Source organism: Leuresthes tenuis, unplaced genomic scaffold (assembly GCF_036924035.1).
Source record: "Leuresthes tenuis unplaced genomic scaffold, fLeuTen1.0.hap1 SCAF_22, whole genome shotgun sequence".
In the NCBI taxonomy this organism is placed as follows: domain Eukaryota; kingdom Metazoa; phylum Chordata; class Actinopteri; order Atheriniformes; family Atherinopsidae; genus Leuresthes; species Leuresthes tenuis.
Genome location: NW_027325376.1, coordinates 25,900,466 through 25,927,854, shown reverse-complemented (window position 1 = coordinate 25,927,854; position 27,389 = coordinate 25,900,466). Strand labels below are relative to the sequence as shown.

Genomic DNA, 27,389 nt, shown 5'->3' with positions numbered 1-27,389 from the left:
AGGGTTCTGTGCTTGGACCGATTCTTTTTACTTTATACATGCTTCCATTAGGTAACATTATCAGACAGCATGGCATAAATTTCCATTGTTATGCTGATGATACTCAGCTGTACTTATCTATGAAACCAGATGAAACCAACAGGTTGGTCAGACTACAAGCCTGTCTTAAAGACATAAAGACCTGGATGACTCAGAACTGTCTGCTTTTAAATTCAGACAAAACTGAAGTTGTTCTCTTTGGACCTGAGCGCTTCAGGGAGAAATTGTCTAGTTATATAGTTACTCTAGATGGTATTTCCTTGGCTTCTAGTTCTACAGTGAGGAACCTTGGAGTTATTTTTGACCAGAATTTATCATTTGACGCACATATAAAACTGGTTTCTAGGACTGCCTTCTTTCACCTTCGTAATATTGCTAAAATCAGGAACATCCTGTCTCAGGGTGATGCAGAGAAACTAGTTCATGCATTTGTTACTTCAAGATTGGACTACTGTAATTCCTTATTATTGGGCTGTCCCACATATTCTCTGAAAAGCCTCCAGCTGATCCAAAATGCTGCAGCCAGAGTTCTGATGAGAACTAACAGGAGAGATCATGTTTCTCCAGTTTTAGCTTCTCTTCATTGGCTCCGATTCGCAGCCGAGTGTGAAGCGGCTGGGATGAGAATCAGCACCTCCAAATCCGAGACTATGGTTCTCAGCCGGAAAAGGGTGGAATGCTCTCTCCGGGTCGGGAATGAGATCCTTCCCCAAGTGGAGGAGTTCAAGTATCTCGGGGTCTTGTTCACGAGTGGGGGACGAATGGAGCGGGAGATTGACGGGCGGATCGGTGCGGCGTCTGCAGTGTTGCGGGCTCTGCACCGACCCGTCGTTGTGAAGAGGGAGCTGAGCCAGAAGGCGAAGCTCTCTACTTACTGGTCAATCTACGTTCCCATTCTCACCTATGGTCACGAGTTGTGGGTAGTGACCGAAAGAACAAGATCGCGAATACAAGCGGCCGAAATGGGTTTCCTCCGCAGGGTGTCTGGGCTCTCCCTTAGAGATAGGGTGAGAAGCTCAGTCATCCGGGAGGGGCTCGGAGTAGAACCGCTGCTCCTCCGCATTGAGAGGAGTCAGATGAGGTGGCTCGGGCATGTGGTTAGGATGCCCCCTGGGCGCCTCCCTGGGGAGGTGTTCCGGGCACGTCCCACTGGGAGGAGACCCCGGGGAAGACCCAGGACACGCTGGAGAGACTATGTCTCTCGGCTGGCCTGGGAACGCCTCGGGGTCCCCCCGGAAGAGCTGGAGGAAGTGGCCGGGGACAGAGACGTCTGGGTTTCTCTACTCAAGCTGCTGCCCCCGCGACCCGACCCCCGGATAAGCGGCAGATGATGGATGGATGGATTCATTGGCTCCCTGTTAAATTTAGAATAGAATTTAAGATTCTTCTTCTCACATATAAAGTTCTTAATGACCGAGCTCCATCATATCTTAAAGATTTAATTGTAAGGTATTTTCCTAACAGAGCACTTCGCTCCCAAACTGCAGGTTTACTTGTTGTTTCCAGAGTTTCTCAAAGTAGAATGGGAGGTAGAGCCTTCAGTTATCAGGCCCCTCTCTTGTGGAATAAGCTGCCAGTAAATGTCCGGGAAGCAGACACCCTTTCCACTTTTAAGATTAGGCTTAAAACTTTCCTTTTTGGTAAAGCTTATAGTTAGGGATGGCTCAGGTAATCCTGAAACATCCCATAGTTAAGCTGCTATAGGCTTAGACAGCTGGGGGACCTAATCTGTCACACCTTTCCTCACTTTGCTCTCTTTTTCCCCCTGTTTAATTTCACAATTGATTTTATGTACATGTGACATTATTGTGGTTATTAACGTATGTTTCCCTGTTCCAACAGATATCCTTTGAATGGCGTTATGGTGTTTTTCCCCCCTCTTTTCCCTCTTTTCTGTCTTCTCAAACCCCAGCTGGTCGAGGCGGATGGCCACCCTTCCTGAGTCTGGTTCTGCCAGAGGTTTCTTCCTGTTAAAAGGGAGTCGTTCCTTTCCACAGTCGCCACAGGCATGCTCAGGACGGGAGATTGGACTGAAGACAAGTTTCGGTGCAATCTGTTGGTTTCCTTAGCTAGGATATTAATTTTTTGAATTGGCTCTATATGAATTAATTGGATTATGATTACAATGAATTGACTTCCAATTGGCTTGAATTGGACTATATTACTTAAGTGCCTTGAGATGACAATTGTTGTAATCTGGCGCTATATAAATAAAATTGAATTGAATTGAATTGAATAGAGTATCTAACGACATCATGATGGGGTCTGACACCAGTAAATGTACTGTTCTTATGCTGCTCGACTTCAGTGCAGCATTTGACACTGTGGATCATGGCATCCTTACTGACAGGCTTAGGGACCATGATGGTATCTCAGGCAGGGCCCTTGACTGGTTTGCCTCGTACCTCTCTGGCAGAACCTTTTCAGTAGCTGTTGGCCTGTTTATCTCTTCGTCCTATCATGTGGAGTGCCCCAGGGCTCGGTTTTAGGTCCTATTTTATTTGTTTTGTACATGTTGCCTCTTGGTGAAATCATAAGTCAGTTCCAGGGCATTTCTTATCACATGTACGCTGATGACATTCAGCTACAGTTTTCTTATAACCCCAACAAATGGTCTGAATGTGCTTCATGATTGTTTGTCAGCTATTAAGGTCTGGCTGTCCAACAATTTCCTTCAGTTAAATACCAGAAAAACTGAGGTTCTCATTATTGGGCCAGACAGTTGTATTTCTGCTGTGAAAGACTACGTTGGGTCTATATGCACCAATGTATGTTCCTCCCTGAGAAATTTGGGCATTATCTTTGACTAGCATATGACCTTTGACAAACACATTCATTCTTTGTCTCGCATTTGTTTCTTCCAACTCAGAAACACTGCCAAACTGAGAACCACGGTGTCGCAGGCTGAGCTAGAATTGATAATTCATGCATTTGTGTCATCTCGGCTGGACTACTGCAACGCCATATTCACATATCTCAGCAAGGCAGCTATTAACCGTTTGCAGTTAGTGCAGAACGCTGCGGCCAGGCTGCTGACTAAATCTAGGCGGAGTTGCCATATAACGCCTGTCCTGGCCTCACTGCACTGGCTTCCGGTTAGTTTTAGGATTCATTTTAAAGTCTTGATTTTAACTATTAGAGTGCTTCGTGGCCAGGCACCAGATTACGTGTCTGAACTTCTTCGCCCTCATGTCCCTAGCAGGTCTCTCAGGTCTGCCAACCTGGGTCTTCTGGTTGTGCCTCGAACCAGGTGCATAACCAGAGGAGACAGAGCCTTCCAGTCTGTCGCACCCAGGCTGTGGAATAGTCTTCCTCAGGACCTGAGAGACTTAGCTACCGTGGACATTTTTAAAAAACATCTTAAAACATACCTGTTCAGGCTGGCTTTTAAGGAGTCATAGTGTTACTTTGACTGTTTCTGTCTGTTGGTTTTGTCTTTGTATTTTTTTTTTTTATTTGTGTGTGTGCCTGTTTCATGATTTTAACTAGATACCTTGACGGTGCTATGTGAAGCACTTTGTGAGTTTTTTCCTCTACGAAAAGTGCTATATAAATAAATTTTACATACTTTTTTACTTGCTGTTCCCCTGGGATCCTCATGTGTTAAATAGTATCTCCCTTTGTCCCATGCGAGTGTGTTGTGTCTCTTCCCATGAGCTACATTACCAGCCTCACGTTAACCCATAGTTCCACAGTCATAGCTCCACGAGCCTGCAGTGAGCGATCCTCCTGCAGTGCTATCTTGTTTTGTAATTTATTCTTATTCATAGCCTTAGTTTATTTATTTCAATACGGTAAGTTTCATACCCTTGTTTGTTCCTCCGTTTTCAAGGAGAGATTTTTCGTTGCAACTTTTCATAGTCGCCTCCGTTAAAGGAGAGCTTTAAGTTTATAGTTAAAGTTTTATAGTGCCTCTGTTTTTCGAGTGCGTCCTTTGTTTAATTCCGCCTCGTTAGGAGAGCGTGTCTTTGTTTTGTAATTTGTTCATAGCTTTTCTGTTTTCCTCCTGGTGTGGAGAGTTTTTATGTTTTGTAACTTTTATAGCCGCGCTTGTCCTCTGCCATAGATACTGAGGAGAGCGCTTAGGTTTTCACAGCCCATTACTTTGCTCTGCCTGGAGATCACCCTGCCTTGCTGTGCTTTGTTGAAAATAGAACCCCTTTGAATCCGAAAAGACCCTGCGTCTATGTCCTGAGTCCGTGGTCCCTGACACTGGGCAACTTGTCCATTCATGACTAAAGACGTCCACCTTCCTGTCTTCGTCTAAGTCCTGCACAAAATGCAGGTTCTGGACAACTGCACTCTCTTCCTCGTAGACCATGGCTTTGGATGCCATGGAGAGTGACTTCTTTGGCTTCGCTGAAAATGTGGCAAGTTTTATTTGGGCTACTTTCTCATTGTCAGTTTTCCTTGCAGTAGCCAGTACCTCAATTCCTTCTTCCCGAGCGCTCACCAAGTCTGAAGATGCAGCTTGGTGGCCCGTTGAGATGTTCAGATCAAATCAAATCAAATTTATTTATATAGCCCTTGACAATAGCCCAAAGGTACCCAAAGTGCTTTACATTAAATCCTTAAAACACAAAAACAATACATAAAAACACAATTTCAAAAAGTGCTGCAATGCTGAAGGGAATTAAAAGCCTTCCTGAAGTACATAGAAAGGACCTGACAGAAAGAGTACATCTAAAAAAAGTCGGATCACCCTAGTCAGGCACGAACACCAGCCTACAAAAGTGGGTCTTGAGTTTCAATTTAAAAAGACTGAGATCAGTGGTGGTGCGAATGTCCAAGGGCAGTTTGTTTCACAGTCTGGAAGCAGTAACGGCAAAAGAACAATCACCCCACTGTTTGTATCTTGACCTAGGGACCTCTAACAGAAGCTGACCTGAGGAGCGCAAGCTCTGCCACAATTGAAAAAAGTTAAAATCTCTGACAGGTAAGAGGGGGCCAAGCTATTCATAGTGTTAAAAAAACACAAACAACAAATCAAAATCAATTCTAAAACGGAGTGGAAGCCAGTGGAGTGATGACAGCACAGGAGTAATGTGTCCGCGTCAGGCTGTGCTTGTTAAAAATCGGGCAGCGGCGTTCTGCATAAATTGGAGATGTGAGATTGAGGACTGGCTGAGGCCAATGTAAAGGGCATTGCAGTAGTCCAGTCTGGAGCTAATAAAAGCATGGATTGCCTTCTCGAGATCCTGCCGACTAAGCAAAGACTTCACTTTGGTAAAGAGATGGAGCTGAAAAAACTTGTGCTGACAACAGAACTAATCTTTTTGTCAAATTTGAGCCCGTTGTCAAATGCTACCCCAAGATTTTTGACATCTGATTTAAGAATGGGGGCCAGAGTGCCAGAGTTTGTGGTGAGAACATTTACCATAGGTGGTGTACCAAACAAAATGCATTCCATTTTGCTATCATTTAGGTGCAAAAGGTTTTGTGCGAGCCACTGCTTTATATCAGTCAGTGGGCCTACAAGATGAGATTAACTGGATTATAGCTATAGTTGGGTTATGCTCCTTATCTGAACAAGGGTAATTATCCTTGAATATATGGTGGTGAATGAATCAAATCTCTGGCACAAAGCATATCATACCCCGGTACAATAGGTGGTGCTGTACCCATTTCAACTATTGCTAATAAAGACACTTCCGGTTGACCTCTTCACCATGAACAACAACAAACTCAGATATTCGAGAAAGATGGCGAATGAAGAGCAAGATGAAACTACATCCCTCTACATTTAGTTTGTAATAAGCATGGTTATGGCCCAAACGTGATGCACAATGGCGTATTCTCCACTGTGTTGTTTATTTCTTTCCGACCGTGGCGACAGCAACAGTAATATTGTCTCCTTCAACTTCCGGGTGATGATCCCGGGAAAAATCTCGAGCGTGCGCAGAATGCTCAATCCAATCCACAACATGCTTCTGCCATCTACATGCACGTTTGGTGTACGTTTGTTATCTCTGGGTCTTAATCCGATTGCAAGTAACCCGATTTGATCCTGTTTTTTTGTCAGATTAAGGTGTCTATATGAACTGAATAACTTATTGTAATTTAGCCATTAATCCGATCCGATGGCCCTCATGTAACCCCACTGAGTGATGCAGAAAAACTGCTCCATGCATTTGTTGCACCAAAATTGGACTACTGTATTACTTTATTATCATTCGGCTGCCCCACAAATTCTCTGAAAATGCTGCAGCCAGAGTTCTGATGAGAACTAAAAGATAGTTTATATTTCCCCAGTTTTAGCTTCTCTTCATTGGCTCCCTGTTAAATTCAGAATATAATTTAAGATTCTTCTCCTCATATATAAAGCTCTTAATGACTAAGCTCCATCGTATCTTAAAGATCTCATTGTAAGATATTTTCCCAAACATAGCACTTTGCTCCCAAACTGCAGGTGTACTTGTGGTTCCCAGAGTTTCTAAAATTAGAATGGGAGGCAGAGCCTTCAGTTATCAGGCCCCTCTCTTGTGGAATAAGCTGCCAGTAAATGTCTGGGAAGCAGACACCCTCTCTACCTTTCTGGTTAGGGGAGGCTCAGGTGACCCTGAAACATCCCATTGTTCGATCTCACAGGCAAATATATCTGCAAATCGTCAGCATAAAAGTGAGAAGACAGGTTGTGACTTTTTATAATTGATCCCAGAGGTAGCAAATACAGTGAAAACATAATAGGGTCGAGTATAAATCCTTGTGGCATGCCACAGGGCAGGGATGCAGTTGCAGAGCAGAGGTTGCCAATTATTACAGAGAAACTCCTGTTTGCCAGGTATGACCTAAACTACTGGAGAGTGGTGCCACGGATGCCTACATACTGCTCAAGGCGAGATACAAGGACTGCATGGTCGACTGTATCGAAGGCCGCTGAGGTCCAGCAGCACCACCACAGCAGGATTCCCAGCATCCACAGACAAGGCAATATCATTGTGCATGATATGTTCATCAGCTCCTGCTCTTCACACATAAATGGGTTGATCATCTGATTGTTGATGACATTTATTATTTCCCTTACACCTTCTGCATCATTTGCACCTTGGCTGTTGTCCTCATGGTATTTGGTATTATCCACATCCAGGTGTGGCATTTCCTTTGTCTGTTCTGACACGGCTGTCAAAACTGGAAGAGCTTTTAGGTATTTCTCCATGGCTGCTGACTACTGACTAATGACTGCCAGTGAAGAGTTTCGTCTTGGCATCATGGTTGTAGGTTTTCTCAAGTGCCATGTCTGTCCAGATACCATTGAACCGTCCTTCTGTTTGATGTACAGTGAACATCCCATCCTTGAATTCCCTATCAATGTTTGGAGCTAGCGTAGGCAGACTTCTCATTGCTTCTTGGTAGTGGGGCAGGCAGGATACGTACTTGTAGAGGCCAACAGCTACAAGGTTTGGCAACATCTTCCCTACTCCAGCCACGTGTTCCTCCCACAGACCTGCATGCTCTGCATGGATGAACCGTTTCAGAATCATCACCATATCCATGTACATTAGCCATAGCTAACATGGCTGCATACACCATAGTGTGGGCATGCAGCATTGCATAGTAGTCTTTTCCACTGATGATCTTGTTTGCTGTTCCTAGGAGACATACATCAACAACACTTCAGCTAATTACCATTACAATATCCATGTCACCGTTCTCTTCCTAAAACACTGGGGCTACCAATTCACTTAACTCACTGTCACTTACCAAAGACTATGATGAACAGCTTCGAAGTCCACTGATAACCGTTCGTTGGTTGTTTGCTTGGTTGTTTGTTTCAAATGCATTCAAATACCAAGCTTGCGTTCGTGTGTGTGAGTGTACCATGATGCTAAACATTCAGTGTGTCTTTCGGAATTTTAGAGTAGGCCTAGCATAAAATTGTACTGAGGTTCTAAGCCTGTTGATCGCCAACTAGAAGTGAAATTATCACAGAGCGAGTGATTTTGGCTGGATTTTTATCATTTTTTCTCTGGAATGAGTATACTGTTTGCTGAAAATGATGACATATTGACTGATGTCATAACTTGGGCCCGTAGTTGATTGCCAATGAAGTAAAGACAAAAATATTTTTAAAAAAGTGAAAAAACGTCTAATTATTTTTCATAAAATTGATACAAAATCATGTAGAAATGTGTTTTAAGAGTTATTTTTTCAGTGTATGTCATCACCACATGTGTTCTGTGTATCTGAAATGCATTCACTGACAGCCTACCCAACTCACTGAGGATCTGAAGAAATTTTTTACAGTTTCCTGTCGAAAAATAAAGGGTGCATATAGTGAAATGGCCACAATTTTTTTTTTTGCGATATTTCCGGCAGAGCAGACCCTTCAATTATTGGTCCTTAGTGTCAGCAGACGATGTCAGGTTCAACCCATTTTCTTGAGCTTTTGAGCCTGTGGCTCAAACGTCAGAAAGGTGAGAGATTTTCATGCATGAATGTTCCATTGCAGAAAGTAACCTATCTGTTGAAAGCACTGCACATAATTGTGCTACCCACCGACCTCCTCTATCCATCTTAAGAAGACATTGCTGCATGTCAAAAGAAATATTTGCTCTGTTATGGAAATCGTGAGTTTATGAGACACCCTGTTGGTCATATGTTGGGGTATGAAAAAACAACCTATTTGTTTGTTTTGAATGAAGGACTCACTGAATCAGGAGCATGAAAATGTTGGTATGACTGTTGACAAAATCATATCCTTTGGTATGCTAAAAATGAAAAATTTCATGGGAAGAAATACATGAGAGAGTAATACATTCTTCAAGGACATGTTCCGGACATTGTTTGCATCGTTGTGAAAACAAAATTACTTTTCCCACAGTCACCTGACCTCAAGAGAACCTTTATTTAATGCCAAACATATTGTATGTGTCCATAAGATTGATGAGTTATTAGGAATAGGTTTGATTAAGAAATGTTGCATTAAATTTTAAACAAATGCCAAATAGAAGCATATTTAGTTTTGCCCAGTAGAATTCATAAATAATCATACCTGGAGAGTGCGCAACCCCACAGTTAAAGACTTTTTTTCCACAAGACATAAAACCTTCTCATGAATAGACTATGTTCTTGTTTCATCTCATTTATCTCATCTTGTAGGTGTAGAAATCATACCTAGATGTATATCAGATCACAACCCAATTATGTCTACCTTTAATTATGGCATCATAATTAGGCATCAACAATAAATTTAGTCGATGAAGGTTCAATACTTCCCTTTTAAAAAAATGTAGAATGTAGAATTTGAAAACAATTAAAATCGGGCGTTGAAGAATTTATTAAGATCAATAAGAATAGTATTGCAGATAAAACCATTATTTGGGCTTCTATTAAAGGATCCATGCGAATAAATGCTATTAGGTTCAGTTCTCACCTCCATAAATGCAGGTTACTAACAATATCCACTCTAGAGGAACAATGCAAGATTTTGGAGAATGATCTTAAGGGGAATTATAACATAACAACAGAAAACCAGCTTAAAATTAAACAGGCAGAGCTGAAGGATTTATTAATGTGCAGGGCAGAATATATGATACACGTAACTAAGCATAAATATTATGCTGATGGTTGCAGGCCAAGCCATTTATTGGCACTGACACTTAAGCAGCAAGAAGCTAAAAGACATATACCAGCTATCAGATGCTCTAAGAGAGGGTGGTGACATCAACAGAGGAAATAATTAAGGTTGTTAAAGATTTTTATAAAGATCTATATACAGGAGGGCCACCACCCTCAGAAAAGGACCTCTCCAATTTTTTCAATGAGCTAAAACTCCCATCACTGTCAGAAGAGGATACCAGAGAGCTGGATTCTGTCATTACGCTGAAAGAGTTACTTAAAGCAGTAAAAACAACAAATTGAGGACGTACCCCAAGAATGGATGGGATTCCAGCTGAATTATATCTTGAACTCTGGGTATACTGGGACCAGTGTGGTTGGACACTTTAAATTATGCTATTGAGGAGGGGGCTTTTCACAGGGACCTAAACACAGCTATTCCTAAACCTGGTAAGGACCCTCTAGAATGGGCCAACCACCGCCCAGTATCTTTAATAAACGCAGATCTCAAGATATTTTCTGAAGTCCTGGCCTGAAGGCGTGAGAAAGTGATAGGGAAAATTGTTATCTGTCAGCTGCTTCATATACTGTATAGTATATAGTGGCTTCATATACTATACCACTAGCACAATTGATAAGAAATTCTCCTGCAATCTCCCCAATTACAGTCAATTCGACATCACTTTCAATATCTCTTTATGTGGATGATACTTTGGTCTATTTGGCAAACATTCAGCAAACGCTTCCACATGCCCTAACAGCATTGGATAAGTTTGGATACCTCTCAGGTTATAAAGTCAACATCTCAAAATCAGCATTTATGCTTCTTAATACAGAACAAAGTGAGATATCCCTTTCTTCTCAGATTAATGTGTTAAAGGAAGTTTTGTATATGGGGGTAAAAAATAAAGATATCCCCATCATCTGTTGCAAAAATGAATTATTCAGAAATTCTGAAAAGAATACAGGAGGATATGAATAGATGGAAACACTTGCCGAGCTCAGTCCCAGCCCGCATATCAGTTATCAAAATGAATATTTTACCCCGTATCAACTAAGCCCTATGATTCCACTTGCACCTCCAGCAGATTATTGGAAAAAAATAGATGCCGTAATAAGAGATTATGTGTGGAATGGCAAAAGACCACAGTTAAAATGGCCATCTCTTCAGGTTAGTAAGTTAGATGGAGGAATGACCTGTCTGAATTTTAAGTTATACCATTGGACATTTGTTTTGAGAAACCTGAAGTACTGGATGGATGAGAACACTGTTTCCTCATGGAAAAATATAGAACAAGAGCTAATTGCAACTATTAAATTAAAATACTTCCTTTTTACAATGGCAAGCTAAATGTATTCACACCTTACTGGACATTAATGGGGCAGACACTATCCTCAATTTTCAAGAGTGGAGACATTGTTATAATATTGAGAAACATTTCTTTTTCTTTTAGCCTGTAAAGACTACGGGGTGCCATGGGGGTCAGAGTTAAAGGATCGTCCCATTCTGGAGTGGATACACCACTCACCAAAACAAATAGTGTCTCATCTTTATGATAAATTGTACTCCCATAGATATTCACCTACAGCAGGAATGAAAGCCTGGGATAGAGATATAACAGACTTTTGGACTAGAATTAGATTGGGAAACCATTCAGAACAACATTTGTGGTGCCTCAAAAAATTCAAATCATAGATAAAGTCTGTCACAGGGCTTATGTAACTCCAAACTTGCGAGTTCTGTGGGGGTTTGTATGTTAAAATATTATATAACATATAATGTGATTGCATTATTTGAGTTGACAATACAAACTGAATGATAAAAAATAAATAATCATACCTGGAGGAATCAGCTGCACCAGTTCTATTCTGACAGTCTCATCTGTGGAAAAAGGAACAAGTTAAGACTGTAAGATGCATTACACTGTCTAGTACTCTAATGAAGTCTAGATGCAGTTAACAGTTAATAGTTAACAATATATAGGCTGTAATGTAAAATCTGATGAAGACAAAGAAATAGTGTTGATAACATAATACCATCTGACTTTTTAAAAACTGTTTTTACATTTTTCCCAAGTCACTAAAGACAGCTACCATTAAGCCACTCCTAAAAAAGAGAACTCCAGATGCCTCTATGATGAACAACTACAAACCTGTTTCTAACCTCTCTTTTATATAAAAGATTGTTGAGAAAGTTGCATTTAACCAGCTCAATGACTTTCTGAATGAAAATGGTCTTGATAACTTTCAATCAGGTTTCCGACGTCATCACGGCACTGAAACAGCTCTGGTCAAAGTGTTAAACAACATTAGGTTGAATACTGATTCTGGTTATGTTTCAGTCCTGGTTCTGTTGGATCTCAATGCTACGTTTGATACTGTAAATCACAGAATTCTGTTGCACAGGTTGGAAAACTGGGTTGGACTTTCTGGAGCAGTCCTTAACTGGTTCAGGTCCTATTTAGAAGGCTCAAGTTATTTTGTTACAATTGGCAGCTATGACTCCGAGCGAGTGGCCATGACTTGTGGAGTCCCCCAGGGGTCAATTCTTGGACCTCTTCTGTTTAACTTGTATATGCTCCCTTTGGGTCAGATATTGCAGAACTTTAACATCAATTATCACAGTTATGCAGATGATACACAACTTTATGTGTCTCTGTCACCAGACGACTGCAGCCCAGCTGACGTATTGTGTCAGTGTCTGGAGGAAATAAACACCTGGATGAGAGAGAATTTTCTACAATTAAATCAAGACAAAACTGAGATCGTTCCATTTGGTAGCAAAGAGAAGAGGGTCATCATTGGTAAATATCTTGAGACTCGTGCCCTTACAATCACTGACCAAGTTCGTAACCTTGGAGTGTTGATAGACTCAGATCTGACTTTCAGCAACAGCATCAAAGCTGTCACCAAGGCAGCTTTTTACCAACTCAGAAACATTAACAGAATTAAAGGTTTTCTCTCCCAAAAAGACCAGGAGAAACTCATCCATGCATTCATCTCCAGTAGACTCGATTATTGTAATGGTCTTTTAACTGGACTTCCCAAAAAGAGCTTTAAACATTTTTTAACCTGGTTTTTTAACCAGGTCTAAGAGATCTGAACACATCACACCAGTTTTATGTTCAGAGAATATAAACCCAGCAGAGCTCTTAGATCCAAGGACTCAGGTCAGCTGGTCCAGTCCAGAGTCCAGACTAAACATGGAGAAGCAGCATTTAGCAGTTATGCTGCAAACAAGTGGAACAAACTGCCAGTGGAGATTAAACTGTCACCAAATGTAGACATTTTTAAATCCAGGTTAAAAACATTTCTTTTCTCATGTGTCTATGCATGAAATCTGCACAGTATCTTTTAACTTATCCAACTGTTGCTTGTTTTAATTCATTTTAATCATTTTATTTCTTATACTTTTACATATTTCTAATGCTTCTTCCACTCCCTGCTGCAATGCTTTTATTTTTTCTAAAGTACTTTGAATTGTTTTGTACATGAAATGTGCTATACAAATAAATTTGACTTTGACTTTTACTTTGACATCAAGACCTTCATAACCCCTGGTTCGGACCCAGACCAGTTTGCCTATTGGGCAAATAGATCGACAGAGGATGCCGTGAACACAACACTACACACAGCGCTGACCCACCTACAGAAACAAGGAAATTACGCCCGTCTTCTCTTTGTGGATTGCAGTTCAGCACTCAACACCATCCTTCCCCACGGTCACGTGAGGAAATTGCTGAACCTCAGACTGCCTCATTTCACATGCCTCTGGATTAAGGACTTTCTGTCAGAGCGTCCACAGAGGGTCAGGATTGGCCCCCACACCTCTGCACCCCTCACACTCAGCACCAGTTCCCCTCAAGGCTGCGTGCTAAGCCCCCTGCTTTTCACCCTCTACACCTCAGATTGCACCCCCATCCACACCAGCAACACCTTTGTTAAGTATGCGGACGACACCACAGTGGTAGGTTGCATCACTGGAGGTGATGAGTATGCTTACTGAGATGAGGTGCAACAGCTGACAGTGTGATGTAGAGACAATAAACTGCTCCTGAACACATCCAAGACAAAGGAGCTAATCATTGACTTCCGAAGAAATAAAACGGACATTCAGCCTATTTTCATCGGTGGGACCTGTGTGGGGAGGGTCAGTAACTTCTGCTTCCTGAGAGTCCACGTAGAAGAGAAACTGACCTGGGACAAGAACACCCCACAGGTGGTCAAGAAGGCACAGCAAAGACTCCACTTCCTGAGAATCCTTAGGAAGAACAATATCAGCCAGAGATTGCTTGTGTCTTTTTACCGCTCCACCATGGAGAGCATCCTCTCATACATGGTTTGCCAGCTGCACAGTGGCAAACAGGAAAGAACTCCAGAGGGTCACCAAAATGGTTGAAAAGGTCATTGGGTGTCCTCTACCCACACTGAAGGACCTTCATGTCTCTTACTGCTTCAGGAGAGCCAACACCATCCTGAAGGACTCATTCCACCTAGGACATTTCCTGTTTGAGCCACTGCCGTCGGGTAGACGGCACAGGGCCATCAAAACCAGGACAAATAGATTAAAAGACAGTTTCTTTCCAACTGCTGTCAGAGCCATAAATGCTTCCTCACAGTGAAGTGCAATATACTGGTTTTCAGGTGACAAGTGCAATATATTGTTTTTAATACATAGTCATATCGTTCGATATTGTTTTTTATTCAGTTTTTATACTGTTTTTATATAGTCATACAGTCCTTTATTGTCCTTTACTGTCCTTTATAGTTATATTGTTTAAGAACTGTTATATGTCTGCACTGAAAAGCCTGCACCTTACTTTTCATTGCACTCGTTGCAATGACAATAAAGAAAATCTGAATCTGAGCTTAACTATCATCTCAATGTGATATGAGATCACAACAATGTCATCCCTATTACACAATGTTCAAAATCTATTAGCAGAAGTCCATCACATCACATTGATTAAAAGCAATTGTACAGTCTTGCAAGTGGCTCTTCAGCTTTGATTATTTTTGTTGGAACAAAATACTTTCACTTACACTCGAGCATTACAGCGATGTCTCTGGGGTCAACTGCATGCCTGAAAATCTACAGAAAAAAGAACACAGCTTAATTTAGGCTAATCATTGCACAAAATGACATCCTGTTTCTGTTGGTAATAATAGGTTTGATGGTAAAGAGTAGATTGAAAATGTTAAACATAGTCATTCATTGTGGTGAACTTAATTGATGATAAGCAAACTATTTTTTATACAATTTTAATACGTTTTCATATACAGTATGTATCTGTACATACAGTGTCTACACACTTCTTTCACTGCGCAATTACCAAGACCACTGATAACATCTGACCACTAGCTATGTGTCTTCCTCATGAATAATAGGTAAACATATGCCTTTTCAAAGGTCAACTTCTCATGGAGCAGCAGAGGAAAGACAGCAGGGAGACTTTCAGACTGGCAGTGTTGGCCCATGAAGCACATGCTGAGGTAGATATCATTTTTGGCTGGCAGGTGAACTCCAGGGCAAGAAACCTGGTAACAAAGGAGGAACAAATTATAGCTCAGTCAAAGAAGGTTTGAGATCAAATCGGCTCTGTGGCAGAGCTGTATTACCCCGGTTACCAGCAGAGGGTGTAAACACTCACTTTCAAAAGAAATAACATCCTCTACTTCCTGTTTTACCTTTAATGATATATGCTATATGTAAAATGATTTTGTCTTTAAATTAATAATGTTGTGACATTAGAAATGAAAAACTTGTGAGAGTCACTGTTGGCCTTAAGCTCATTTCTCATATTCTTAACTGGACCTGACCTGCCACGATGATTTCTGATTCTTCAAACACAGAGCACAGTGCTGACTTTCTTTATGAAAATCTATCTTAGCAGTGTTCTTTTGGCCACAAACGTTTATACGGAGAAAGAAAGGAATGACGAGAGGCCCTAATTTTCGGTGCGAAAATGTTTAAGCCCGCTCATCACTCTTTACTTCTCCATGGAGCTCTCGTCTGTGAACAGCTGGGTGTTTGAATTCGTGGACATGATTAAGTCTACAGGTTACAAAATACAAGGCTGATAGTAATAAGATGCTAAGAGGTTAGGACTTATATACTTTTTACTATACATGTTGCAATACTTGTTATGTTACATGAGTGCTGCCCTAAAGAAAACAACAACCGAGGGATATGTTTCTGTCTCATAAATTAAAATCAAGAATAATTAAACTACTATGTCTTGGAAAAGTGAACAAATAGACTTAATATGCATTTTCTGGTGAGACTTTTGTGATCAAGTTAACACAAATGACCATAAAAACGGTTGAATAAATGTATTAACATAAAAAGTGCAATATTTCCCGTATTGTGAAGAAGAAAAATATTGCCAATATGTAACTGAGGCACAGTGCACACATTAAGCACAGGACTTAAGTAAAACTACAGAGCTATATTCACACACATTTTCACAGATACATTACTTTATAGTATCAATGTAATGTGATTATCTTTGTCCTACAGTTGTATCTTATAGAGAAAAAGTCTAAAAGATACAGTTCTGAAGTAAAGAACAACTCACACAGGTTTGTAGGGTTTCACTATTTTGACAGTACCTATTTTGTTTTATTGTTCAACTGGGATTTATTGATAGCTTTGGATATGCAGTTTAGGTAAGCATATTACTAATCTTCCTCAGAAAAGTTAAGTTTGTCTGGCTGACCTACTCAGCTGAAGGACATCAAACTATCAAATAATAAATTAGGGCTGAGGCTCACTAATTCTTTTTACAACTTTTATAGGCAAACTAGTGATTAGTTAATGGACAGTTAATAAAAAAAATCGCAACCATCGAGGAGTAACTTGATAGCTCATTAATCATAAGTACTTTCCTAATAATTCCTAAAAGGGGACTATACAATAGATATGGAGCAGTTAACAGGGGACAGACTTAGAGATCCAGGTCAATCTCGTGGCAGATCGGGAAATACATTGGTCAATAGTGCCCTACAGAAAACAACAGTATAGTAGGGACCCATTATCATCTCACAACTTTCACAAGAATGTGAAACTACTACATGTTGGACAAGTAGACAAATGTTGCTTTGTGTTACATGCGTTCTGGTGAGCTGGAGATCCTATTTTAATGAATAATTAGATCATGATTAGTCAAAGAATATATTTGTATATTTATATAAAGTGATCACACTAATTAGTCTCTTCATAAGAGTTCTGGATTAACTCAAGTAAACACTGTCTACTGTATTTTATTTCACCCTCAATGATGATGCATAACACTGAGTGTCTACCACACAGGTCTGCATTACATCATGTCACATCATTTTAAGATTACTTACTGATTACAGAATCATTACCTGTCCAGCAGTAACTCAGCTACCTTTAAGTTAAGTGGTGCATCACAGTAGTAGACTACTTAATGATTAGTGGAACACAAATTTCTCATCAAACACTAGTTATTTAATTAATTTGCTTGTCCAATACAGTCTGGTACAGAAATATTTGGACTAATTTTTGGTTATTGGTACTGTGTATCAAAACCTATTTAATTAAGATATATCATAATTATTGACTGAAAGAGCAAAATCTAAGCTATTATATGAGCTGTAATTCTAAACCCCTTTCTCCAAATGAAGATAAAAGATAGGTTAACAGCTCTTAAATGAATGAAAACTCATTTCAAGGATATATAGAAAATGAGCTATTATTAAAACGGTTCTTTATAAGTGAAACAACGAATGTCTGACCATGTCCACAGCATGTGAGATGTAGAGAGCACACGTGGCTAACGCCTGTGTAGAATTGATGCAAAACGGTACAAATGCGACTATGTTTAGCTTTATTGATTCGTCATACCGGAAGTTAAAAAAAATACATCTTGCAGGTTACCAAACGACACGCATCATTACCTGCCCAGTCACTATACACATCAATGTGTTGTAAAAATGTAGCGAAGGTGAAATCATTTAAATGATTAATCACTTATTTGGTGCTTTAAAAATTATGCAGTTATGAGTAAGAATATAAAGTTCAGAAAAAGCAGTTCTTACCGCTGTGAACTTTATTTCAACCACCACTTTAAGCGCTTTTCGCGACATTAAAATCCCTTTTTAGAGGTGATAACAACGCACAGCTATCATGTAGGTGGTGTAGCGTAGCCCACTTTCTTCTGTTTGAGGTCTCTCCGTTACCATGGATACTACAACTTCCGGGCTTAGTTGCAGGAGCAATCGAGGCTACCGTTCACGTATCACTGACTCAATACCATTAAAGTAAAAAAAAAAAACATATATATATATATATATATAAAATAATAAATGTAGTATTTTTACAAATAAGCTACATCAACAGTAAGTTTGACGATATCATCCATCATTGTTTCTCACACCAACCTGCTTATGTATGGAATTTTTTTAGGCCGAGTAAAAAAAGAACACAGCTTGACCATGCCACGTTGTCCATTTGTGCAAGTGACAAGATGCCCCGCCAGTGTCCCACTAAGTTCTGTAAAACTGTCATATGCTTAGTATTAAAAGTCACTCTGATGTGTCAGTTGTCTGAAATAACTTGCACAAGCATTTGACTGCTCTTTAACATAGCAAGTGTCTCAAATATCTGTGCTGTAAGTTTTTTTTTTTCTTCAAATCATGCTAATCTGCACTTCCTACAGGTATGGTGCAGCAGTCTTATTTTTTATCCTTTTACATAACACATTTGTATTCCATATAGAAGTGCTGAACGCAAGTTAGTTTATACTTTTTCATTTTGAGATGGAGGTATAACTATGAATTATAAACCTGTGTAGCTGGTCTGAATGCAAATGGGTGTATGTGGCTTGAACAGTTAAGTACTCTGCGTGATAAAGCAAGAGTATAGATTAGAACTAGATCCATTTCATTTAGCATTTTTTGATGATCAGTTGGGATCTGAATTTCTTTCCCCAAAATCTCCATTTTAACAAGTTCTCTTTAACTTTTTCTTCTGGAAGGGATTAAAAAAAAATCTAGCTCAAATTGCTTGATGCCTCTCAAACTTCTCTGTAAATCTGTTGGTTTTAAAACAATCAAAAATACCACACAGACTCAGGATCAAACATGCTCAAATGTCATCTTTATACTGCTTGTAAATTTTTCATTCAAATGGATCCATTTGGCACAGGTCTGACAGCTTTAGCTTTCAGGTCCAAACTAAAACTAAAAATTCAAGTGAAGATATTTGCCTGAATGCAATAACTAGTAGTAAAACGCAATAGAACTCCAACTGAACCACTGAAGGAAAGTAAAACCTTTCTATAAATATTGAATAAAACACAAAATATTTGCATCTGTCAAACAGAAATTTCACTCATGGATACAGCTGTTTCATTAAAAAAAGAAAAAAGAAAAAGAAATTCAACTTTTCCATCTTCCCTATTCTTCGTTGTCATGGCATCAGATGTTGGAACTGTGTTGGGTGTTGTCCTTTTGTGGTATGCTCGGATCCGTTTGCTCAGATGTGTCAGAGTCAGAACTGGACTCTTCCTCCTCTTTTTTCTGAACATTTGTTTCCCCCTGATTGAGGACCATAGCTCCTTTTCTCTGAGGCAGGACTGTGAAGAAGGCCTCCTGCCAGCTGCCTTTCTCAAGATACGCCAGGATAATCTCAAACACTGCCAGATAGACGAGAACATGCTTTCAAAACAAGGGCAAAGCAAGGAGAGCAATAGAGGCAAAGAAGAAAAATCATAAGATTCCAGACATTATTTTCATATTGCAGGCCAATTATCGAGAGTCGAGGCAAATCCTGGCTCAAAAATAAGTCTGTATGTGTGAGCACTACAAAGACTGCACCTTGAGATGCTCAGGAAGATGTCCCAGTTTGTCCCCCCCCCCCTTTTCTTTTTTTAAAGGTGGATTTGTTAAACTGAATCTCTGTAATGGGGATAAATGGTGAAAAAGAAATGGAATATTACACAGAAAAGACAGCAGCCACACAAACAGGAGGAATAATGCCAATGTGGAAGACTTAGAGACATTTACAGGCAATCTACTGACAACAGTCCTTACCGTGGTTGACTGCCAAAACCTTCCGACTATTCATTTGAACAAAACTGCTCAGAGGGAGCTGCGCATGCTCGATCCCCAGCTCCTTCGCCCTCTGAAAGGTAATTCCCTGCAAACCAAATCCCTGCAGGTTAACTGAAATCAAATCAGTGGGAGAGGAATGCATCCTGCATGTTACAGCAGCTGTACAGCCTGCCGGACCTTGTGGTGGTTATGGTCCACGAGGCCCCCAATCACGTAAGCCTTCTTTCGGTCCAGCTCCTGCAGCACATTGGGAGAGTCTGAAGTCAGGTACACCAGCTCTTCCTTGGCAAAGACTTCACCGTAGTGCTCTGTTTTAATGCTAATGTCCTGCACACATACACACAAGAAGGAAGAGTTACACACAATTTAAAGTGATATTAGACAAACTAATATTACATTTTAAAAAATAAATAAATTTCATGTGGTGTAGTATATGTCAGAGCATGTGGTACAACAAAAAACAGAAAAAGTACATCCACTGTGCTTGAGGCAACCCCAGCAGATAAACCCCACCACGAGATAACAACACAACTTGAAAGAAAAAAAGACATGGGTTAGTCACCATCTCCAAAAAAAAAAAAAAGAAATAGACACTTTACGTATGTTTGTCTGCATGTAAAGAGACATGATTCATTCTGTGACTTCAGACTTCTTCTACAATGACTTTTTTTTCTACGATTTCTAAATAGCCATCAATTTGTGTTTATTTGCTTTCTGATTCAGATGAGCATCTTAAATATAAAATCCTGTAATTTGTTTACTTTAAAACCTGGAACAAAGAGTTCAATTACCAGAGATCAGAGGTTTAGAAGACTGTTTGTTTCACAGTCAGATAAAGTGCATCTGGGAAGAATTCAGAGCTCCACTTTTACCACAATATCCTATGTTACAGCCTTATTCCCTCATAGATTAAATTCATCTTTTACCTCAAAACTCACTTTTGCAAAATTATTACAAATAAAAAATAAAACATTTACATTAGTAGTTAGTTTTCCACCAACTCAGCAGACGCACCTTGGCTGTACTGTCTTTTTTATCATTGGTTTTTGATGGTGCTCTACAGCTGTATAATTAATGGTTTGAAAGTCAAGAGTGACTATGTTCAATAATCACCAACATCATAACAAATAAATATAAATATGATTTTGGCTATAATCAACAGGCCCAATACAGGTTGAAAAATTAATGGAAGCTATCATTTATTTGAATAAACTAAACAGAAAATAAACTAATAATCCTGAAAAAAAATGGATTTATCAACTAATCAAATAAATAATTGACTGGTTAATCAAAAGAAAAATAGTGGTTAGCTGCAGTGCTAAATGTGGCACCACACGCTAAATCTGTTTTTCACAAGCTTCCAGAAAAGGCAATATGAGATTAAAAAAAGCAGATGGTATATTTGGTGCAGCATGTTACTCTGGATTATTTGTAGAGATCTGTCTGTTTACCTTCCAGTTCACCCATCCTTTGTCCTTTTCATCCATGCTCTGTTTCAACTGTCCTCCCAGGCTTGTTAAATAAAACTGAGGAAGGGAGAGAAAAGGATGTCTACCACACATTCACTGGGTTTTAGAGTCCAACGCTGATATAATTCAAGTAAACACTGACCTGAACTGGATGCGAGGCTCGTCTGTTCTCAGCATAGCACCGCTGGATCTGTTTGTGAAGCTTACGAACATCCTGAAAAAGCAACAAGACAATTGGAAAGGAGGTTGGGGTAATATTTGCCCCAGGATGCAAGAAAGAAAGCTCCCAGTTTCTTAGTCTCCTCTTACATGTTGGGGACAACTCCAAACCCATTTACCTTGATAAGCATGAGATTGTTGAAGCTGCAGTCCACCACCAGCCTCAGAGAGCTGGGCATCACCTCTCGGCGTAGACGTTTCCTGGCACTCTGGCCATCTTGTCCCTCTTCCTCCTGGTGATTCTGCCTCTGCTGTCGACGCTGCTGTTTCCTCTCCTTTCTTCTCTGTCTGTTGTGGAGACAAGGCAGCCATCACGCGTTTTGTGTTGTAGATAACTTGTTAGTTTGAGGAACTGAGTGCAAGTATAAAGCCAATTTCACACCAGCTACAGAGCCCTGAAATGTTCTGGAGCGGTGTTATGCAACAACACAAATGTCTGCAACATTCACTCCTGACTTCTTGAAGATTTATAAAGAATCCCCTGGCGAAACCCCACAAAAAAATAATAAATAAATAAAAATCAACATGTAAGACAATCTAAATAAAAAAAATGAGTCAATATTCCTGAACATTTGCTGCTGCTGTGTGAGTGAACGTGTGCATCTGTCTGTTATACTGGCCTATATGCTGCTTTCCGCTTCCTTGTTGTAGACATTTACACACAAGATTGATGTTAACATAACAAGGAACCTCATCTGATATTCTCAATGTGTCAAAGAAAATTCAGCAAATTTCACAGAAATTTCTGCTTTGCGTGCACGCCAGGTCGCGTTCCCCTGCATACCCTCCCTCGCATTGCCAGCCTTGACAGAGCATCACCAGCAGAGAGTTTCCTGCTGTGAACCACATGCATGAACGGCAACTGCCGAAAAAAAGACCATTGTCCACCATTTCTCTTGAAAATCTCCAGTGGTCATATGTGAAAACAGCTGAAGAAAACACCAAAGCCACCGTCTTTACTGAATTAGAGCTGGAAGCTTTGAGCAGAGTGTCTGTAGTGCACTTTCAATGATCATGTGGTTCACTCTGCTTTGCAACGTAACTTCACTTTATTGAAGTTTGCAGGTGTTTATTCATATAGACTTTGGTGTTGCTGTCCCAAGACCATTGTTCCAGAAGTTTTGTGGTTTGTTCAGATGCAGCTTTGCAAACCTAAGCTGTGCTGCCATGTTCTTTTTAGAGAGAAGAGGCTTTCTCCTGCATCCCTTCCAAACAAGCCATCCTTGTTCAGTCTTTTTCTAACTGTGCTGTCATGAACTTTAACCTTTAGCATGCTAACTGAGGCCTGTAGAGTCTGAGATGTAGCTCTGGGCTTTTTCACCTTGGGGTGAACTTGCTGGGACTTCCACTCCTGGGAAGATTGACAGCTGTCCTGAGTGTTTTCCACTTGTGAATAATCTTTCTCTCTGTAGAATGATGGACTCCAGATAGTTTGGAAATGGCCTTATAACCCTTTCCAGACTGATGGACAGCAACGATTGCTTCGGTAAGATCATTGCGGAGATCTTCCTTGGCATTTTGTGAACACACACCTGAATGCTCAGGAACAAACTGTTAAAACTTTTGGTTTTAAAGAGCAGTTCCCACTGGAATATTATCTGTTAATCAAGTGTATTTGATTAGCAGCACCTGGCTGCTACTTACCCTCTTAATTACCATAGATAGCACTCAGGGTGGACTTTTTTCACACACTGCTTCTGCATTTTGTCTCAGTTTTAGTTAAATAATGAGTACAGAGCAAAAAGTCATGTGTTGTTGTTCATCGGGTTTTATTTACTGCACTGAGGCAAGGCCCAGATGACTTTACACCATTTCCTGATTAGTAAAATCTTACTATTGAAGGAGGATCTTTCTTTATCACCTGACTGTATCTAACCTGTATCGTTAATCACGCAGTGCACGGTTAACCTAGTTAAACACTGTTAATTAAGCGTACTTACTTCCGCAGCTCCCTTTCTTCTTCCCACTTCTTCTGCTTCAGAAGCTTCTTCATTTGCCTCTTGGACACAGATTGGATTTGAGCTACAGCTTCTCCTTCACTGCTTACACTCTTCTGACTAGTATTATTATCTGCTTTTTCGTTCTCCTGCTGGGCAGAAGCCTCCTTTTTCACGCTGTCTTCAGCCATCTGTGAACAGTGGCTGCTGTGCTGATGTCGCTGCGTCAGCTAACTCTTGATGTTAGCTTGATCCGCATAGAGCTAATCCACGACATTTACTCACCAGTCAGCTTTCTTACTCTTTTAATTTCACAGAGAACCCACAGACGACTTGACAAACATCATAAGAAAACTAAACTGACAAGCTGTTTTATGTAGCTACACAATGCCACATGTTGAAGCTTGGCGCATATGTGACGTCATGTAAGAGCGCGTGATGCCTTAATATGAAACAAATAGTATTAGGGATTTACAATTCAAATCTCCTAAGAACGTAATTAAACATATATTTTGTATAAAGCTTGAATAAAAAAATGTGACTAAAAATAAATGTCTATATAAAGTATTACAAATACATTACAAATAAGAACATCGTTCTGGTGTTGCCATGCGTTGATGGGATACTTAATTGCTATTATTATATGAGCATTTTTGCACTTTCTGACAGTCTCAGTTTATCTTGAGAAAATATACTTGAATTGCAAACGTTGACTGTGGTTATCATAAAAAAGAATAGATCCAGAAGGATATTTTAATTCTCACGTTTTATGACACAGAAAAAATTATTTCTGCAAAATAATTTTATTTCTGAGATCATAGCTTCAGAGTAAAAGTAAAAGCTACATTCTTATGTCTTTGTGTCTTTGTGTTGGTGCATTTCCTGGACTGACTTAGTAATCTGACTCAGTTGCATTACTGCATTACTTGCCAATAAAAGACTGCTAACCTGCAAGTCAAAGCTAGTTAGTCCAAACTGGCTGGCCATAGCTTTAGCTAAAACTAAAACTAAAATTAAGTTTGGCTATATATTTAGTAAATTAAAGGAATATGAACATGGCAAAGAAAAAAAAAGAAAATTTCTGTCATTCCATATATTGCTATTCATTTAAGAATTAATAAAAATATTAAATAAAAATATAAAAAATGTTTGCAGTGACTGAGCACAGCCTCCGTATGCTACCTGAGGTTAGCTGACTTGGTAGAACTACGCACAGAAACCAGACCAGTATTTGTGTTAATCGACCATAAGTGGCAACTCTAGCTGGGAATATTGCACGTATGAATGTAGATAAAATTTGGACAGAAGCTTTCTATCTTCCCTCCTTTCAGTCTTGTATGTACAGAGCTATGCATAAGTCTTGAGGTACAAGTAATTTATTTAAATATTTGGAAAACAGGAATTGGGTGCAGCTCATCACTGAAATGTGCAAACATAAATGGCACATAAGGCAAGAACATCAGAGTTTGTTCTTATAAGCTTGAAGGTCAGTATTTGAGCACCTTTATTCTCCAACACAGCCTGAACCCTCTGAGACAAGCTTTCTGTCATTTCTTTAAGGAGTCTTCAGGAATAGTTCTCCAGGCTTCTTGAAGGACATCCCAAAGCTCTTCTTTGGATGTGGGCTGCCTTTTGTTCCGTTCTCTGTCAGATGATCCCACACTGCTTCAATAATGTTGAGGTCCGGGCTCTGGGGAGGATTCATCCCTCCATAAGACCTGTTGCCCCTGGTGTTCATTTCACATTGCTGTAAATCACGCTGTTGGTGCAAAAATAGACTATATGATTAAATCCTCAATTGTAACTGAATATTAAGTACTTAATAAGTGATCTGTCAATAAATACTCCTGGTATTTCATGTGAACCTGTATAGAAGGTGTTAATTACTGAATGCATTGCAAATTAGTCAGGGATATGTGTTTGCATGGTATGGCCCTTGGTGTGATGGAATGCGTCATCAACACACATGGATTAAATGCCTCTGAGGATATACAGTTGGAGCTCTGCAACATGACCCTGCACCCGGACCCCTCCACCCCTTCTTAACCCAGTTACTGTGTGGGCTCACAGCCAGCAGAGAAACCTTTAACACTCACTGACTGCTTATTTAGCATGCATTCCAGCATGAGCAGTGCTAAGCCAGTTTTCTGCTGCCTGTAAGTTGTCAGTGCAGCATTTGCATTCGAGGATGGAAAGATCAAGTTAAGTTTAGTGGGAGTAATTTACACTAAACACTCTAAACTGAACATACATGTTGAGCTTGCTGAAAGAACCAACTGGAAACATGAGAGTTTTAAAAATTGGAGCTGGAATCAAGCTGTAGTTAACTTTGCTCATCAGAGAAAGTGGAAGCATGTGGCTCTCTTCCAGTTCTAGTTTTGAAAAACAATTATATCAGAATCCTTAAATCTAATGAATGATTGATTTTTCATCTTTCAGAACTCATGACTTCGGCACTCATTCTATGTGATATGATGAAGTCACTAGGATGACCTGACTTTAGGACGATGTGCACAAGCACAGTCATTTGCCAAGACACGGTTACAACCAGCTGTAGAGCTGTTGGCTTGTGTAGTATGAACTTCAGCTATACACTCCAAAACAGCACTGCTACATTAACAAGACGTTTTACTTTACTTTGTTTTTTAATGGTTTAATAAAATTGGCTTTTCAGTGTGTATATAATACTAAAACACTAAAATGTAATTTTCTTACAATGAAACTGCTGTGAAAATTAACATATGTTGTCAAACAATGATGACAAATCAATGGATAACTAATTAAGTTATACTCACACTCACAAGTTCTGTTTCTTCAACCGTTTGTCCAGCAGATTATACTGAAATGTTACAATACATTTTAGGTTTAGCATCTCAGATAAAGTTTTTTGTTAAAAAAAAAACAGAAAACAAAGAAGAAGTACTTGTGTTAACCTGTATTCTCGCACCTAACCCTTATTTGAGTCCAGAGTGGATATTTGCCTATGTTACGATTGTGATTACAGTACACTGCTATTTACCACAGACCACTGTCTTTTTACAGTATACATCCTTTAATGGAAGCAAGTTACAGACTGTACTATGTCTGCAACACTTTGCACTGTGAGAGAAAATGAGTAAGATATTCTGATGCCTTAGCTTTTTCCGAGGAAGATCATCGTACATGTAATTATGGCCACATTCACAGCACAGACGTTGTCTTTAAGTTACTTTAATGGTGAATTTGTCAATTGATGGTCTAGATATAAAAGTCTGAATTTGGTTAGAGCAGAGCGACAGTCTGGAAATGCTTTGGACTGATTTTCTGTCACAATTTCTAATGCATGTACTTGTGATAAAAGAAATAGAAAACTATGTGAATGAGAGCAGCTTCGTTGAGAATTTGGCTACATCTTTCACAAAAAAATGTAAAAACATCGAACTTTTGAGCATGTGCAGGGAACCCTCATTTAAGTCTAGTTGAGCACCTACAGTACTGTGCAAAAGTTTTAAGGGTTTAAGTGTTAATAGTTTATTTTAATCAATTAACAAAATGCAGCAAATTAACAGAAGACAAATCTAAATCAAATCAATATTTGGTGTGACCACCCTTTGCCTTCAAAACAGCAATTTCTTTTAGATACACTTGCACACCAATCAACCTGACATGCATGTTTTTGGGAAGAAGCTGGAGTACCTGGAGAAAACCCACGCATATGCAAGGAGAACATGCAAACTCCACACAGACAGCTGGGATTTGAACCAGGAACCGTCTTGGGACCAGGAACCACAACACCACCATAATGACGTGTGGGCAATAATTAAATCATTATTTCAGATAGAGGTTCTCTCTGGGTACTCTGGCTTCCTCCCACTGTCCTAAAACATGCATGTTAGGTTAATTGATGACTCTAAAATTGTCCTTAGGAGTGAGTGTGAGTGTGTGTGTGGTTGTTTGTCTCCTTTGTCTCTGTGTGGCTCTGTGATGGACTGGCAACCTGTCCAGGGTGTACCCCGCCTCTCGTCCAATGACCACTGGGATAGGCTCCAGCCCCCCCGCAACCCAACCAACGGATTAAGCGGGTATACAAAATGGATGGATGGATTTC

The 27,389-nt window shown here is 39.9% G+C and overlaps 2 protein-coding genes across 3 annotated transcripts in view; both read right to left on the bottom strand.

The window, feature by feature from the left end:
* The window catches only part of spata6l (spermatogenesis associated 6-like), a 50,660-nt gene extending 32,791 nt beyond the window's left edge, over nucleotides 1-17,869 (bottom strand). The window contains exons 1-4 of the mRNA XM_072375912.1: nucleotides 17,662-17,869; nucleotides 14,998-15,135; nucleotides 14,641-14,689; nucleotides 11,438-11,479 (exon numbers count right to left, since the gene is read on the bottom strand). Of these exons, the coding sequence (XP_072232013.1) occupies nucleotides 11,438-11,479; nucleotides 14,641-14,689; nucleotides 14,998-15,135; nucleotides 17,662-17,709 (277 nt within the window). The 5' untranslated portion in view covers nucleotides 17,710-17,869. The remainder of the gene's footprint in view (nucleotides 1-11,437; nucleotides 11,480-14,640; nucleotides 14,690-14,997; nucleotides 15,136-17,661) is intronic.
* An 832-nt stretch (nucleotides 17,870-18,701) lies between these two features.
* trmt10a (tRNA methyltransferase 10A) lies at nucleotides 18,702-23,722 on the bottom strand. 2 transcript variants are annotated; one of them, XM_072376100.1, is made up of 7 exons: nucleotides 23,306-23,722; nucleotides 21,485-21,653; nucleotides 21,289-21,360; nucleotides 21,129-21,203; nucleotides 19,855-20,004; nucleotides 19,657-19,762; nucleotides 18,702-19,259 (listed from the first exon to the last, which is right to left on the bottom strand). In XM_072376100.1, exons 1-7 carry the CDS (start codon nucleotides 23,491-23,493, stop codon nucleotides 19,042-19,044), a joined length of 978 nt encoding a protein of 325 aa, XP_072232201.1. In that variant the 5' UTR covers nucleotides 23,494-23,722; the 3' UTR covers nucleotides 18,702-19,041. The 2 variants fall into 2 exon arrangements, with proteins under 2 accessions (XP_072232201.1, XP_072232202.1); XM_072376101.1 differs by lacking the exon at nucleotides 21,129-21,203.
* Between the last annotated feature and the right edge of the window lie 3,667 nt (nucleotides 23,723-27,389).

Excerpts from the sequence above, each read along its gene's own strand:
- trmt10a (XM_072376100.1), bottom strand. The coding sequence starts at position 23,493 with ATGGCTGAAGACAGCGTGAAAAAGGAGGCTTCTGCCCAGCAGGAGAAC. Across the intron at positions 21,361-21,484 it reads ACAATCTCATGCTTATCAAG|GATGTTCGTAAGCTTCACAA; the intron begins GTAAATGGGTTT and ends TTGCTTTTTCAG. Across the intron at positions 19,260-19,656 it reads GGTTTTGGCAGTCAACCACG|TGTTTGAGATTATCCTGGCG; the intron begins GTAAGGACTGTT and ends TCTATCTGGCAG.